General features: G+C 36.8%; 1 protein-coding gene across 2 annotated transcripts in view; it reads left to right on the top strand.

Annotated features, from left to right (window-relative positions):
• Nucleotides 1-16498, top strand: part of PSME4 (proteasome activator subunit 4) — a 63414-nt gene that overhangs the window by 30841 nt on the left and 16075 nt on the right. For both annotated transcript variants that reach the window (XM_072332261.1, XM_072332262.1), the window contains 14 exons: nucleotides 545-702; nucleotides 2485-2580; nucleotides 8664-8719; nucleotides 9715-9771; nucleotides 9942-9997; nucleotides 10104-10202; nucleotides 10727-10789; nucleotides 10949-11044; nucleotides 11840-11971; nucleotides 13341-13550; nucleotides 14201-14337; nucleotides 14670-14723; nucleotides 15356-15485; nucleotides 16076-16157. In XM_072332261.1, the coding sequence (XP_072188362.1) occupies nucleotides 545-702; nucleotides 2485-2580; nucleotides 8664-8719; nucleotides 9715-9771; nucleotides 9942-9997; nucleotides 10104-10202; nucleotides 10727-10789; nucleotides 10949-11044; nucleotides 11840-11971; nucleotides 13341-13550; nucleotides 14201-14337; nucleotides 14670-14723; nucleotides 15356-15485; nucleotides 16076-16157 (1426 nt within the window). The remainder of the gene's footprint in view (nucleotides 1-544; nucleotides 703-2484; nucleotides 2581-8663; nucleotides 8720-9714; nucleotides 9772-9941; nucleotides 9998-10103; nucleotides 10203-10726; nucleotides 10790-10948; nucleotides 11045-11839; nucleotides 11972-13340; nucleotides 13551-14200; nucleotides 14338-14669; nucleotides 14724-15355; nucleotides 15486-16075; nucleotides 16158-16498) is intronic.

Raw genomic sequence — 16498 nt, 5'->3', positions numbered from 1 at the left:
TAAGATTGCAAAAGAATTTTGCTGTTCACTTAAGTACTCAGTCCTTAGTCACAGAAAGCATTACTGCACTGCAACAAACTTAATCTTTTACCTGCTATATAGCCTTTTCTTATTCCTTTTCACATAAATACGATCATCAGATACTACAAGTAATGTTGGGGACATGCGAAAAAGAGTGTAAGTACATCACAGCAAAACAGTTGCCAAAAATGGAGATACGGTATTTTTTAGGAATTTTCATGAATGTTTTTGAATTTGAATCTGGTCAAAGAAACAACGAAGTTAAGTTGGGCTTTTACAGTCCTTTGCCTTTTAGTCTTTCTGGATATGTTATGTTCCAGGTACATGCAGGCAGTATACAAGGTTTGGGATTACTATGTTTTTCTTCCTGACGTTCTCTGAACATCTTCTTTATAAGGATAGCCAGTTTTTGTGTTTTGCAGTAAGGTTAAGTGGTTTTTAAAAGTTGTTTTTGTTTTATTTTATTTTTATTTAAGATTTATATAATGGTTTGGTTAATGTGAGATATCTTTGTTTAATATAGGACTGGGGTAAACCAGGTGACCTGTGGAACTTGGACATCCAGTGGCATGTTCCTTCATCTGAGGAAATAAACTTTGCTTTTTATTTGTTGGACACTTTTCTTCAGCCTGAGCTCACCAAACTAGAGCGCTATGCAACTGGAGAACTAGAAATGTCCAGGTCAGTGGTAATACTTAATACAGAGGAAATGCATTTATCCACTCGTGTCTTCAATTGGTCATTGCCAGTTGTACTAGCACTATAGACATTAAGGAGCAAAATGCTGTAGCGTTACATCGTCTTAGGATATTCCAAGTATCATTCCAAGATTTTCAAAGTGCATGTAGGTTGGAAGCGCATTTTGTGAAATTGATAGCAGATGATACATTATGGCTCTTTTAATTATAGTCAGCAGAAAAGCTTTTCCTCTGCACTCTCTATTTTTACTTTGGTATAACCATTTGACTTTCCTGAGGTATGAAATGGGGTGCAGATCCAATTTGGCTTGTGAGTCTTTTCAGTGCTTCCTTTACTACAATTGAAAGGATTTGCTGCATAGTGTGGTCCTGAAAAAAGTGTCAGTGTGGTAAATGAGGAGGTAATGGAGTGTCTGTGGCATGAACAAAGGCAAGTAGAAGCAACATTACCATTAGCCAATCTTGTTAAACTTTGTTAGCACAAAACCATGACTTTGAAGGACTGTTTCCTAATCACAGCACAGTCATGAGTTTATTATGTGCTAAAGCACTTGCAGTTATCAACTAGCTGAAGCTTTTTACAGTCCTCTCAAGAAATCTTTTTCTTGTGTTAAATTCTCCTAGCCTTGATACAACTCTATGTAGTTATTTATACCTCATCAGATGTTCATGGTACAACATTGTATCTCATGCAGTTCAGCGCTGCCTTTCATGTAGCAGGGTGTATCAGACTCCTAAACATATTTCTGTCCTACCAAGGTCCCACACTGCTTTATTCCTGAAAAAGGCAATGTATATTTGACAAATAGTGCCACCAGACTGTAATCATAATTTGTACTTAGGCTAAAGGAAGAAAGTATATGTTTCCCATTTAGGTCTTTAGCTTATTTGCATTTGTTGTTGTTGTTGTTTTGTTTGTTTTGGTTTCTTCTGTTTGTTTAGTACCATGTATGTAAACCAGTTAATTTATCACAGAATCACAGAATTTTCAGGTTGGAAAAGACCTAGAAGATCATCTAGTCCAACCATTACCAATACTTCCCAGCTAAACCATATTCCTCAACGCAACATCCAAACGTTTCTTGAACACTCCCATGGTCGGTGACTCTACCACCTCCCTGGGCAGTGCATTCCAATGCCTGACTACCCTTTCTGAGAAGAAATACTTCCTAATGTCCAGCCTGAATCTCCCCTTATAACAGAATTGGGCTTTGATTTGGTCAGGGCTCCATTATGCTACTTAACAGAAGTAAATGATGATGATAGGGCTACTTATGAGCTCTTGAACTGCAAATGAAATTGGTATACAAGATAGCATAGCTGCAGGAATAGAGAATGCTTTAAGTAGCTGAGGGTGTAATGTGTGTGAATAAACAAGGGTGCCAGATGAAGCTGCTTTAAATGGCAGCGCTTCAATAAATAGCATTTTTGTTGATTCTTATGTAAATCTTATATCTCACAAAATTCTTCCAAACAATATTTTGAGGTAGAGCTGTCTGTTTTGAAGCCAGTGGGTCTCATTATCCTTAAGTTTCTTCTTGCAGACTTCAAAAACTCCACGAGTGTTGATGGTAAATAATGGAATCTGATTGCAGAAAACAAGCAGTGCTTTTTGCACTTGTATTTAAAACAGGTGGAGCTTGGGGGGGGGGGGGGGGGGGAGGGGACTTTTATAAAGCTCCACAAAACATATGACTTATCTTCTGTTTCTTTTGAAGTATTTAATAAAACAGTTAAAGTAATAGGTATTTCTTCTTTTTTTAAGAGATGACGTGCAGCAGTGTCTTGCCATCGTGCATAACTGCTTGATTGGTTCTGGGAATATTCTGCCTCCTCTGAAAGGAGAAAGGGTAGCTCACCTGTAAGTAGAATTTCTTGATCTATCACAAATATCTGTAGCATAATATCATAATATGTCATACTTTTTCAGTATTTTCTTATTGCTGTTGACACCCAGCTGCTTCTAGTGACTGTTTTAAAGGAATTTCCATACCAGTATAAACTTAAAATATGAGTTACAGAAGCAATGGAGTGCTTAAAACAGGAAATAACGTTGTCTTCTCCCATGCAAGGCTGTGCAAATGTTTTTAAAAGGTAGGTGACAGCATTGCATTGCTGATGTGATTTTATATGAAGGAAACAGAAGCTGGACATATGTTTTTCTTCTCCTCTAAAGAAGCCTTTCTCTCTAATAATGTTTTGTATCTCCCTGAAGAAATACGAAGACATTCTGAACTTAGCTTCTTTTTGCTGTGTTCTTATCTTAAAGTAGGAAGTAAATCCTGTTCAAATCCTCCTACCCTTGTGTAATGTAATAAGATGCCTGAGTGAATTTTCATTTTGGAAGAACTAGGAACAATGCGTGTTGTGTTTTATTAGTTTGGGCTTTAAACAGACTTGTTTAACAGATTGCTGCTTAAGTTTGCAAGGTACTTGGACTGATTTAGGAATATCTTCTAGAATAAGACCGCCTCAAAGGCACTGCAGTCATGTTCCTGTACCAGTAATATGATGTGGGACCTGAGTTAGCATCACTGCTTGGTTCAGTCTGAATCCTTAACTTGGGATTGTCTATGGTTTTGTTCTTGGTTTGGATTGTTTAGCATCATTCTTTTGTATTTTTGGGTGGGACCTGTGAACTCCTAATGTCCAGGTTAGGACGAGCATATAATCTACTTCTAAATGTTTTGAGTGGAAGATTTGAAGATGTACTTCATTCTGTACTACCTTATTGAATACATACAGTTTATACGACAGCATGCTGGAATCAATGTGACTAAAGAAATGGAAATCTTACATACATGTCAAAAGTAAGATTATTTAAGAAAAATTATTTGTTCTACTTAATGACTGTAGAGCTTGAGAATTGTTCATTATACTCTGAACAGGCTTTCAACTTTATCAGTAGGTCTTGCAGCCACTTGCTACATTTACACAGAGGCTTTTGAAAACCATAATTAAAGTTAATATATATATGCATATATATATTTAATATAGGAAATCTGAGGGAAGTAGAGTGGATATGTGCACAGGCTATTGTTTTTTGACCTCTTAAGGTGGACTGAATACTTCAGGAGTTCCATCACACTGTTTTACAGACTTTGTTTCAAATATGTATCAGCTCCCTGTAAGTTTGTTCTATTTATTTGTCAAGAGCAGTTACAAAGATCAGCGTCAATTAAACATCTTGAGAGGCTGAGTGATGCATCTGGGGCAAATGGTGTTCATTTTGAAGGTTCTTCTTAAGAAATGTGTATGTCTTAATGGTTTACTGTAAGGAAGCGGGCATCCTGTGATGTGGTGTCAAGTGGAAATGCATGTTCTTCAGGGCCTTAGTCCCTCCTCTTCCTTCCTCATGAAATCCCTGGAATATTTGTAGGGAGGAAGACCTCTTCTTATTAAAAAGCAATATTAAACAGGTTGCTTTCTATCTCATGTGTCCACATTCTGCATTGAGATTATAAGCCATTTGTATATGGGAGGTGCTTTTGCTGAACTTGCTATTAGAGAGGGTTTCATTTTAATTATAATTGTTTTGTGTTCTTGGGATTTTTTTTTTTATTAAGATAGCAGTTGCATACAATAGGAGCAGGCTTGAGAACATATGTGAAACACTGATTTGAAATGGAAAGGTGTTTGTTGTCAGTGACTAATTTGGTTACGCAGAATGCCCCTGTTTTAAGTACTGTGTAGGCACAGTTGGTAGCTAACATTGGTCATGGTGATATTCGCTGTCCTCATGTGGCAGCGTAGGTATATTTTAAATGCAAGTGTTGCTTAATAACAAAAAACAGAACAGCAAAAATACCACCCTTATTAAAAATGATCTATTGTAGGAGATTGGGTCAGAACACCTCTGTCAGTGAACTCTAATGAACTGCAGCTGATAATGTGCTGTGTAGCACAGCATTGTTGTTTGGGCTGGCTTTAACATAAAGCTGAAGAGGTGTAACTGGTGGACTTTGCTTATCCTGGTTATCTTATGGTTAAAGATACATAAAGATTCTTGCTAAGCAGGACAGATGATGAGCATCTGTTTCTTTTAACTCTCACCTACCTAGTGAAGGAAAGCCATTTAGGTGGGAGAACTTGGAGCTAAGTAATTTGGACCTCAGTGGGAGAACGGTGCTAGAGTAAATGTTTCTGCTTTGTGCAGTGAGATGGTGAACTAGCCATAAAGGCTCGGTAGTATTGTAACCTCCATTGGTGTGCAGACTGCTCCCTGTGCCCAGATGCTCTTTCCCTTTAGTGTCTGTTTTGTCTTGTGGTTTAACTCTAGTGCCTGTCGCCCAAGTACTTGCAAACCCTGTTCTGGGGGTCTCGTTGCAATATTGTGCAGGGGACACTGCAGACACTGGCAGGAGTGAGGAAGAAAGGAGAAGAGATATTGTTTCAATATGTATATATTATTTTGTAAATTTAAAATACACTGATACCTTTTGACTTTTGTACGTAGGTATGCTTTGTTAAAGGACACCCAGTTAGTAAGAGGCAAATAAATAGATGCTGTATCACAGCTATCTCAGCCTTACTATTGCTGGTGTTTAGAAGCAGCTTCATACATTTTAGTTGATTTAATTTGCTAATTAATTTAACTGGCTTAGTCATAACAGTATGTGTGGTATGAAGCAAGATGACTTAAATGAGTGAGGAATTAATTAGTTGGTTTTGTTGTTTTTTTTTTAAACCTGAAGTAATACAAGAAGATAATTACAGAAATTTTATATTGACTGTCACAGATGCCACAACTTGACTGAATGCTCCTTTCATTACTGGTTGGTATAATCAACCTGTGCTGTTGCATAAAATTCTCATGAAGGGTTTGATGTTGTTTTTTTTTTTTTTAAGGGTAAGTTTCAATTTGTAGTGTTACATAAATGAGACAGTCCCCAGGAAGGCTGAGAGGCACTGCTTCACCACTGTTGTGGTAGGAGTGAGTCTGCTTTCCTGTCCTAAACCTTGCTGCTGATGAAAAAGAAACAAATTACAGCCACAAATACAGCAGACTGCTTTCTACTGCACTGAAACCTTTTCCTGCTGGGTGGTTGTTGTTGCTGTCTTTCTTTTGTTTTCCAATAGGAAAACATTTATTGCAAACATAAGGACCTTTCTAGTAATGCGTGGAAAGAAGTCTAACGCATTTTCCTGCCATCATGCAGTTAACCTGGGATTTTTTTGTTTGATTACGTAGGTTATATGATGATTATTTTCATAGAAGGATGTTGATTAATGTTCATCTGTTACACTGTTCTCTTCTCATTACTTTTCATCCTGAAAAGTTTTCTGTGAATCATTTGATCCATTTCTAGAGACTTTCCAATAGCTTTTGTTGTTCCCTAATACTGAGCAACTGAGAGTACTCCATTTCGGAATGTTATTGTTCTTTAATATTTCCCCTTGTTAAGAAGAGCCTTTATGTTGTATCCCTACCAGTTTGTGTTGGTTGAAAATGGATTTGCTTCTTGAATAGTTAACATACAAAACTTTCTGCTTCTTTCTTTCTGCTTCTTTTTTACATGTGTCTCTGTGTTTAAAAAGCTTTGTTCTCTTTATTTATGTTGCTTGATAAATTCTAGCTAAATACTTCAAACCCGTTTTTTGTCTCCAAGTATGTACATCGGCTTGAGCTGCCTTGAGTCTCCTGCTTTTTTCTATAATCTATGGAAATAATTTACATCTTTCTGAAAATGCCATCAGAGCTTAACTAAAAAGCACCTCCCGTCATTTTAAAAAGCAAAGGGAGGAAAAGAATTGAGGAAGTTGCAAGAGCAATCCTTTCTGATAGCAGGGGGTTTTGTTGTAGCTGCTCAGAGTTGCAGTGATTTAACCTGTCGCAGGTGTGAAAAAATGAAATGCATTTCTTTCCATGCTGGCAGGAACACAGTGTGGTGGTTGCCCTGCTGTACAGTGCGTGTACGCACACACAGTGCTCCTGTGCAAGAAGTCTACCCTTTTCCCCAAGGGTCTGCTGTAACTGATGATAATATCGATGTTTTTGTTGTTGCAATTACTGTAATGGTGTGCAAGTAGAGATTTTCCAAATGCAAAGATTATATAGCTTTTATAGGCTAAAAAAATCTTTCACTGATGTTTGGTTGAGTTCCTGTTTGCACTATAAACATAGTGCATCAGTTGTTCTCAGATGAAGATGCTTTTGGATTTGCACTGTAGCAACTAAGAGGATGAATTTCTCAAAGTTCTGCTTAGTTGGAACTTCCCTTCTAGCTATACTTGTGGATACTCTTTGCCCCTACATTTTCTTGGCAATTTGTGTTGATACAGAATAAACAGTGGTGTTATTTGTACATTGCATGAAGTATTGCAATGAGAATCTTGCTATCAGTATTGACTGTGCCATTATGGAAAACACGTTGTTTCCTTTCGTGTGGCCTAGGCAAAGCACTTAAACTTTCTCTGACCAGTGCTTGAAATGCAGAGTATGGGAAACATGGATCTTTTTAGTAGGCCAACTAGAAAACTTTGTTCCAATTTGCATGAAGAATTTTCACCCTACTAGCAACCATGCTGAAATGCATGGTTCTGCATGTGGAGCGATGTCATGGTGTGAGAGAGCAGTCCCAGGCTAGGTTACGACTGCACAGTGCTCTGTGTTTGTTGCTCCTGGTCTGCTGCTCTTGGTTTCTGCCTAGAGGGCAGAGAGATCCTGGAGCATTGTTTTTGCTTGGTTTTAAATGCTGGATATTTGGCTAGCTGGAAAGAACAGCTGAAGGAAAGCTTAAAAATCTGCAGTCTCTGTAGACCACAGAGGGAAACCTGTTAGATCACACTTGAATTTTCCTTGCTGTCTCATGGATAGAAAAGCTGTACATGAACTTGATTCTTATTAGGGAAAATTGTTTAAAGCTAAAAATATATTAAAATGCTTGAGGAAAAACATGCTGCTCTGAGCTCATTTACTTATCAGCACACTGTACAAATAATTACTTAATGTCTCTCTGCCCAAGATTTATCTGTTTGAGACCACAGAATCTTTATTTGTTTACGGCCTAAAGTACTGGATTTAGATTGGATATTTTGGAAATTGATTTAGTGGTCAATTTATTTCTTGAGCACCTAGGATCATGCGGATTTTGGGGGGAAAAAGCTTCCAGTATGGTTTGTTTTCAAGTTACCTTAGTGGTAACTTGCAGGTTGGAATAGTTTGCCATTAAAAGCCTAAGTTTGTTCATAATAATGCAGTAGAGGAGAAAAAAGGTAGTTAACATACCCTGCCCTTTTTTTCTTATTTCTTTTACATTCATTAACATAATATGATGTCTGAATTTGTGTTTTATGGTGGTTGTAGATAGAGTAAATAAGATTCAAAAATATACTAAAAAAAAAAAAAAAAAAAAAAAAAGACCCAAATCCTGGAAAAAGTATGTTCTTGGTTTTGTTTTTTGTTTGGGTTTTTTTGTGTGTTTTTGTTTGTTTTTGTTTTTTGTTGTTTTTTTTTGTTGTTGTTGTTGTTTGTTTGTTTTTTGCATGGTTATTGATTATGAACTTAAAGTAACAATAATTCCTGTAGATTATGGGGACCAGAGTCAGAAAACCTTCATCAACTTAACCTGTCAGGAAAGGATCTTGCTTCAGTCCTTTGCCATTCAGCAGTCAAACTCTTCTGGCCTTCCTAGCCTAAGATGGCTAGCAGCTGTGCTTGTTATCATGAGTGTGTTTGTAGGTTTGACAGATACTGAGTTTCTGTTAAATGAGAAATCAAGATTGTGGGTTCCCAGTATCCTTACAGTGTTCTTGTCTGATACAGTCTGACACATTAGTAGCGTTTCCTAATAACTGTTAAAGAACTGAGGCGTGTGCTTAGTTAACCCAAACCTTTCTGGCACTACCAACATGAACTTTAGATTGTTAAAATTAATAAAATGTCACTAAAGTTCTTGTGATCAGTGATTTCTGTGTAGTAATATTTGGTTTGTTTTCATGCAGGGTACCAAGTCTGGTATCTTTGGAAGAGACAAAACTGTACACGGGTGTTGACTATGGTAAGTAGAAACTAATTCTGCTCGAACAGGTTCAAAGTGATGTTTTATCTTCCCGTATCTACCCACCTGTGAAAGCTGTAGGTTCTTCTTGAAAGAACAGTTTTGATTATTCTCTATATTAAAGAGCTTTCTTGGGCCGAAACAGAATATTTGTGGACACTCCATTTTATATTCAGCTATGGTAAAGACATAGGTATGAAATAAACACTGGAGTACTGGAGGCTTCTGTGGTTCATTCACAAAAGGAACGTTGTTATTAAAATAGTTACTAGTCATTGCCATAGTAGAAGGAAGCATCACACACACTTCCCTTCAACCTTTGTAGTATGTTTGAAGATTGAGTTAAACTGCTCAAAGATCAAAGGGTCAGTCACACAGTATGGGCATTTAATAGTCATAACGATAAAGGATTATTCGAGTCCAGTTCTTTAGAGTCTGAAACATCAAAGTTGGCAGACTAGCTTTGTCCTCAGGCTTTATTGTGTTCTTCACTGTCTTCCAAGTTGGAAAGTTTAAATAAGAGTTGGAGGCACAGTAACTGCTTTTCAGGTGATTGATTGTAGTCACTTTGACACTTATCTGGTCAGTTAATTTACAAGCAGGGAGTTTTTAGCCTTGTAAGATACATATATGAGAATGGGCAAAATTAAAAGTTAGTCATTTTTTAGAGCAACTCAAGATTGTTCTGGTTTAAAACTTTCCAAGAAACTTGCTCATGTTATTGAGCCCATTTTTTGATTCTGTGTTTTTGTTCTTATTCAGGTTGGAGATGTTTATTAGCTTTATCACCTGAAATGTATCATCTATGTTCTTTGGGTTTCTCTTTTACCCTGCTTAGTTTCATATGTTAAACAGTCTGCCTTATTCTGTGGTTAAAAATTAAACCATCTATCAAGGCAGAGGAGGAAGGTCCAATAATCCGTACTGTGTTTTCTGAGTAGTCCGCTCTGGGTTTTTTACTTTTATAATAAAGAATATGTTTAATTTTTGTACAGATTTATCAAGAGAGAATTATCGTGAAACTATTGCAAGGGTTACAAGGAAATTGTTGCGTAAGTATAAGAATTCAACCTTTATATAAGAAGTACGGTGTTTTTTGTGGTAAGTTTAATATAAGAAACCTGTTTCCTTTACTGTGCCTGTAATACTTAAGCTTTATAGAAATTGTTTATGTTAAAGCTCTTTTCCTACATAATAATACATCATTATTCTTAAATTGCAGGTTACATACTTGATAATTCAGAAGATGATACCAAGTCTTTATTTCTAATAATAAAGGTATGTTTATTATTTGTAGTACTTCACATGACATACTACTTATTTTGCACACAAAATGACTTCACTTTGGAAAATGATTATTAATTGTCATCTTTTTTTCTTGCAGATAATTAGCGATGTTTTGCAGTTCCAAGGGTCTCACAAACATGAATTTGATTCCCGATGGAAAAGCTTTAATCTAGTAAAAAAATCAATGGAGAACAGGGTCAGTAATTCTTTGTAAAGCTTAAAGTGTGTGGGGAGAATAGTTCCTAATGCTCAGGAAGGCTTTTTCCACATTGTCTTTACAGTCCTAATGAAAATTTTCATGATTCTGAAATCTAATTTCTGTGTATTCTGATTACTGAACGTTGTTTTGCAGTACGTTTGTACCTTTACTTGGAAATCTTACACTTAGCATTTTGGAATTGTAACCCACCAGTTAGCATCCTTAGGCCAGAATCTGAGTCTTGGCATGATGCTCTGCTCTGATCAATGTTAATAGAGTAATTTGTGTAACCAGAGCTTCTTTCTGCTTGCAAAGGGAACTTATTCCCAGAGTAAACGAAAATACGTAAATGAAAGCCTTTACTTGGGGGGGGGAGGGGGAAGACAACTAGTATATTCTCACAATATCTATGTTAAATTCGCCTGTTTGTAGAAGAGGAAAAGTGCCAGCGGGAAATTCAGTCAGTACAGGCTGCTGATGTTAATATTGAAATCTGAACTCAGTTACGTATTTCCTTCCAGCTTCAAGGAAAGAAACAGCATATCCGAGCTTTGCTGATAGACAGAGTTATGTTGCAGCATGAGGTAATTCCTTCACTTAATAGTATTACTAACATGTTTACTAGAGAAGCTGATTTGTTATGTTGTCATTTAGTTAAAGTTGCAGCGATCCTGCACTGTTGTTTTACTTACATTATTAATGTCTAAAAATAATACTTTATTTGTGTTCTTGATGCAATTTAGTTGAGAACACTAACAATGGAAGGCTGTGAATATAAAACCTCCCACCAGGACATGATCAGAGATCTTCTTTGTTTGTCCACAAGTTCATATGGTCAGGTAAATAACCATCTTTTGTAGTTCTGGAATATTGTATTGTTTTTTTCCTATTACTTTCTTCACTTTTCAATTTATTTTCATGGTAATATGAAGCTTTTAATTACCTCATTTATGTTAGTTACCAATTTTGACATATTCCCCTCTTCATCAAGTTAAGGATGGGTGGAGATTCAGCCTAAGGGCTACAGCTTTTTGTGCTTGTTTTCTAAATTTCAAGAACAATAAATAATATCAGTTAAAATGATACTAGCTTGAGGCTTTTAGATGTGACATTTCCAATATGATTAATAACACTGCATTCCTAAATCTGTTTTTATGAAGTAGGCAAACTAGATTTTTAAATAATAATAATAATAAAATTCAAAAAGTATATACCAAACAGACATGCAAATGGTTGTACTATTAATTCTTAGCCCTGTGGGAATTCAGTGCATTTATAAATTCAGATCCATCCACAGTGTCTACAGGCTCTTTAGAGTTCTGCATGTAGCATCCGTTATGCTGCCTGTTTGCTTTTATAGTGATATTAAAAACATAATGACTGTTTTTGGCAGCACAAAGAACTTTTTAGCTCTTCTCAAATAAATGCTTGAAACAAGTTCGTTTAGATAGAGTTGTGAGTAAGGGTGAGGGGAAGCATGTTGTTTAACATCTGCAGCAGGTGACATGCTTCAGTGCACAAATCAAACCTGTTAATTTTGCATAGGTAAAACAGTAGCCCCCTTACAAAAGAAATTGATACAGTGTATATTTTTTGGTTCAGAAGATTTTCTAGTAATTTCTGTCTTCCCACAGGTCAGAAGTAAAGCTCAGCAAGCATTCTTCACAGCTCTGGGAACATACAATTTTTGTTGCAGAGATATCATTCCCTTGGTTTTGGAGTTCTTGCGTCCAGATCGGCAAGATGTCACTCAACAGCAATTCAAAGTACTTTCTCATTAACTTTGTTTTGTTTATATCTTTGAAAGTGTATTTACAGGAGGATTATTAATGATTTTTACAAGCATGACTCTTAGGCTTCTGTGGCACATAGCCTAAGTGCAACTAATACTAAATATTTTGGTTAAATGTGTTGTCAGAAGAAACTTAGTTCCTTGTTTCATTGTGTGTTGAGATATTACAAAAGCAAATGTTAGCTGCTATATTTTTTTAATGGAAGTTGAGGAAGCTATAGTCCAAAGCAATAAAACTCATTGAGCAGTTCAGTCAGCTGAAACAGTAGAACTCAAACTGGACAAAAACATTTTAGTCAAAGCAGGTAACTTCTGAGGTTGTCTGGTAATGGTGCTGATGCAGTGATACTGGGGGCACTGTCTGTCCAGGTGTTCCCTTCCTGGCCAAGGAAATATCATGCTCCTTCCCTTCCCCTGCACCTCCTTAGTCTTCCTGACCACAGAGACACATTTGGGTTCTTGTTGTATGATCAGAGCAACAGGTCTAGCTTCTTATCCTACTCCACCTGCCTGATATTTAATGTCAGCATGTGATTATATTGCTTATGTAGCTTATTCTTCCAGATTCTTGTTTTATCCTTGCACCTCTTTCTACTTTGTCTCTGTAATGATGAAGCCCAACTTACTTTCTTATCCCAGTTGATCCCGATCTTCCTACGTTACAGCATTTGCTACAATACTGCAATTTGCATTTCTGATACTGCTAGCTACCCAGTCTTAGACTGCTCAATATTACTGGCACGGTGAGCTAGGTGCTGTTCCTTATAAGACTACACTCAACACTAATGTTCCCCAAGACTTCCTTCCAGTTACCTGTGAAATTAGGCAGTTTCTCATAAAGCTCCAACTTAATCACCTGTAAAATCCAGGCACTCTTGTTTTCACAGCTCTTGTCAATTTTTCATATAATTACCTGTTGCGTTCACCAGTTGTTTGTCATTTCTGGCGGTCAAACACATCATGCTCAGTGAGCAGTTTCAGGTCTGGGCCTATTCAGCAGCCTCGTGGTCAGCCTGCAGCCCCGACTTTTTTAGTGCAGCCACACATGAATATGTTTACAGAAAAAACAGATGTGCTACTGTATAGATCTATAACATAATTCAAAAGTCAGATTTCCCTTTTGTGAAGCAGTTAATTGTCAGGATGTGTAATTTGGTTAGAACGTTTCTTTAGCACAAAAACGATTTCAGAAAATATTCAGTGTTTTGTCAGTGAGGCTGTGCGATGGCATAATAATGTTTTGGTAATGTGAAGATTACTTTTTGTTCTGTGCGGGTGAACACGTAGATATCTTACATGAACAGTGCTTTACTACTTAAAAATTGCATCTTTAACTTTTATAGGGTGCCTTATATTGTCTTCTTGGAAATCACAGTGGAGTGTGTTTGGCAAATCTTCACGATTGGGACTGCATTGCTCAGACATGGCCAGCAATTGTTTCTTCTGGGCTTAGCCAAGCGATGTCCTTGGAAAAACCATCCATAGTTAGACTTTTTGATGACCTAGCAGAAAAAATCCACAGACAGTATGAAACCATCGGATTGGATTTTGCAGTAAGTGACGGATAGCTTAGAGTTAATGGCTTGGCTTCTCTGTGCATCTGATTACACGAGAGTTTGAGACTCATTTTTATTATCTAAATTAGTGTTCTGATGTTGATTCTGTTCTGATTTCTGTTACAGAGGAATGTAGACCTGTTCTTTTAAATTGAAACATTGTTACTGCACAGTGTAACATTTTGTTAAGCTTCCTTTTCATAAGGAAGTTTATGTAGTTTTCCCCTGTTAATCAGTGTGCTTCTTGTTGATCAGGTATAAAGATGTGCATTGGTACAACAGAGTGGTCAAACTAATGTTGTCTGTGTGGGTAGCTATGGCCACACTGTGCAGATTTGCATAACTGCCTTTTTCCTAATCAGTGTGATAAATGGCATGATTTGTTTTTAACATTGTGTGACAATTAATAAAAGTTTTTATCAATCTATTTTAATAAATGCTGCAATGGAGTATTAAAGTTTGTCTTTAATTTGCTTGCAAGAAAAAATTCAGCTGTGTGAACAGTTCACTACTTCAAGGACTCATCTCTGCAGTGAGGAAATGCTGCACTCTTCCTATGATTCTCAAACCTCCTTATTTCAAAGCAGAAACACAGAAAATTTGTGATTGCTCCTCGGTTTGAAATGTCTGCATTTTTCTATTGATAGGTTCCAGAGAAATGTATTCAGATCGCTGTCATGCTGCAGAGATCGAACCATCCCAGTTTAGATTTCACACCACTTTGTTCAGAAGAAATACAGTTAGGGATTCAGCGACAGAAAGAAAAGAATGCTGAAGCTCTGCGGTAAGTTAAACCTCCCTTATTGCTGATTTGTTCTAACACTAACTGTACATTAAGTGTAATAATCCAAAATTGCTGAACTAGTCTCAAATAGACAAACCGGGTTTGTCTTGATGTTTTTTTTTCTCTCTTGGAGTGGCAGCCTCTCTCCTCTACACTTGAATTTCCTTCCTTCCTCCTTCTCTTCCCTGTCCTGCCAGTTGGTGCTGTGTTTGCTGCATTGTTTTCACTCACCTTTTTGGTGAGGGACTTTGAAGCTACTTTTATGTAATTCTTTTAACAGCATCTGGTTGATGAGTGATTTTTTTTTTTGTTTTTTCTTCCTCCATGCCTAGAAACTATGAAAACTTGGTCAACATGTTGTTGGACTGTGTGGAACAAAGAAATCTGTAAGTCTCCCTTCATGTGTATGAAATGTTTTATTTCTTTATGGTGGGTTGGAGTTGAATACAAGAATAAATATACCATTCACCAAGAGGTTCAGTTAAAATGACCAGAATATAACAGCCTGTGTAGCGGAATGGCATTACTGTCTCCCAGATAAATGAGTGGATGAGTCTTGAATTTATTCTCATTGAGATTTAGACTTGTTAATATAAGGCATCGTTACATCCTGGAGTTCAGCTTTGTCATTGATTAAGATATATATTTGTGTTGCTGCTTATTGTTACGGGGAAAAAATTGTTTGCATGATGCTGATGTCCAAATAGATTTTAATTGATGACATCATATTAAAAAATAAAAACTTGAGAAGAATGATGTTTTAGGTCAGTGTTATACATTGGTGGTGCCATTTTAATCCTGGCATTTCGGCTGGGTGTAATTTCAGTTGCACTTTTCCTAGAGCTGTTGAAGATTTCCCTCAGTGTCAGTGAAGCTCACTGACTATAGCAGTGACATATATTCAGGCTGATGTTAAGTCATGTTCTATACGTACGCAACCTGTGTGATCATTTCGGTGTAAGAGCAGTGCATGCAAACTCTACTATACTGCTACGTACTGTCTGCTTTGATTTTTCAGTCCCTGGAAGTTTGAGCACATCAGTATTGGCTTTCTGTCCCTGCTCCTGAGGGATGATAGGATACTGCCTGTCCGTGCCATAAGATTTTTTGTGCAGTGTCTTAACCATGATGCAATTGTAGTTCGTAAGGTAAGACCAATGTAACTACCTCTTTGTTTTGCAGCTTAATGGGTTTTAGCAGAGATGTTTGTTTTTCTGCTGCAATGCAGTACAAAAACTGGGGCATGCATCCCTACCCACTTTACACACATTTATGTACTTAAAAGCTTCTAATCCAAGAGTCTTGGTGATGCTAGAGCCACTATGAATGATGGAAAGTCTGTAAACTGTGAAAACATGGAACGTGCCTACTTGTACTTATTCAGTTTAGAATCCTTTAAGTACGTGGGTTTGGGGTTTTTTTTTCTTCTATCTGTAGCTTAATATTTGAAGCAATTTCATCTGTTCTGTGCTTTCACCTTTCATTTTGCTTGTCTCCTCAGTGAGACTTGAAGGTAAAGGCCACCTCCTTGTGAGTGGGGAGATGTTGGTGCTCTGCAAATGCTGCACATGATTCCTGTCTGTTAAACAACTAAAACTGCAACCACTAGTGTGGTGAAGTTAGCTGCAGTGTTCGTTGGCTTTTTAGGACAGAGAAGCTGGCTTAAACTATGCCTAATGAGATGATGAGACATCATTGTGGTGGTAAATGTATGAAATGGATGCAATCTGTCTTTTAGGTGGCCATCTCAGCTGTGGCTGGAGTTCTTAAACAGCTCAAGAGAACACACAAGAAAGTGCCCATATGCCCATATGAAATAAGTAAGTTTTAATTAAAATAAAAAATGAGATTTTTAACAGTTTAGATTTTTTTTCTGCTTTAATCATGGAATCTCAAGCTTTTCATTTCTCTCTGGTTAATGTCCCATTCAAACAACATAGGTAATACAAAACAATGAATTTGTTGTTTGTCTTCTTTAGAAGCATTAAGTATGCATTGTATTAATATGTATTAATATACTTCATGTATTGTAAATATTATGTGTGTTTTGGCACACTTGTATGTATTAAACTATTCACTTTTAATGAGTTAAAACTTCAGAGATGTGGTTATGGTCATTCTCCTTTCAGAAAGCTTTGTACATTGTAAGAATGACCTATAT

Source organism: Excalfactoria chinensis, chromosome 3 (genome assembly GCF_039878825.1).
Source record: "Excalfactoria chinensis isolate bCotChi1 chromosome 3, bCotChi1.hap2, whole genome shotgun sequence".
NCBI lineage: Eukaryota > Metazoa > Chordata > Aves > Galliformes > Phasianidae > Excalfactoria > Excalfactoria chinensis.
The sequence above is the reverse complement of the archived record's forward strand: the minus strand, read 5'-3'. Positions and strand labels throughout refer to the sequence as shown.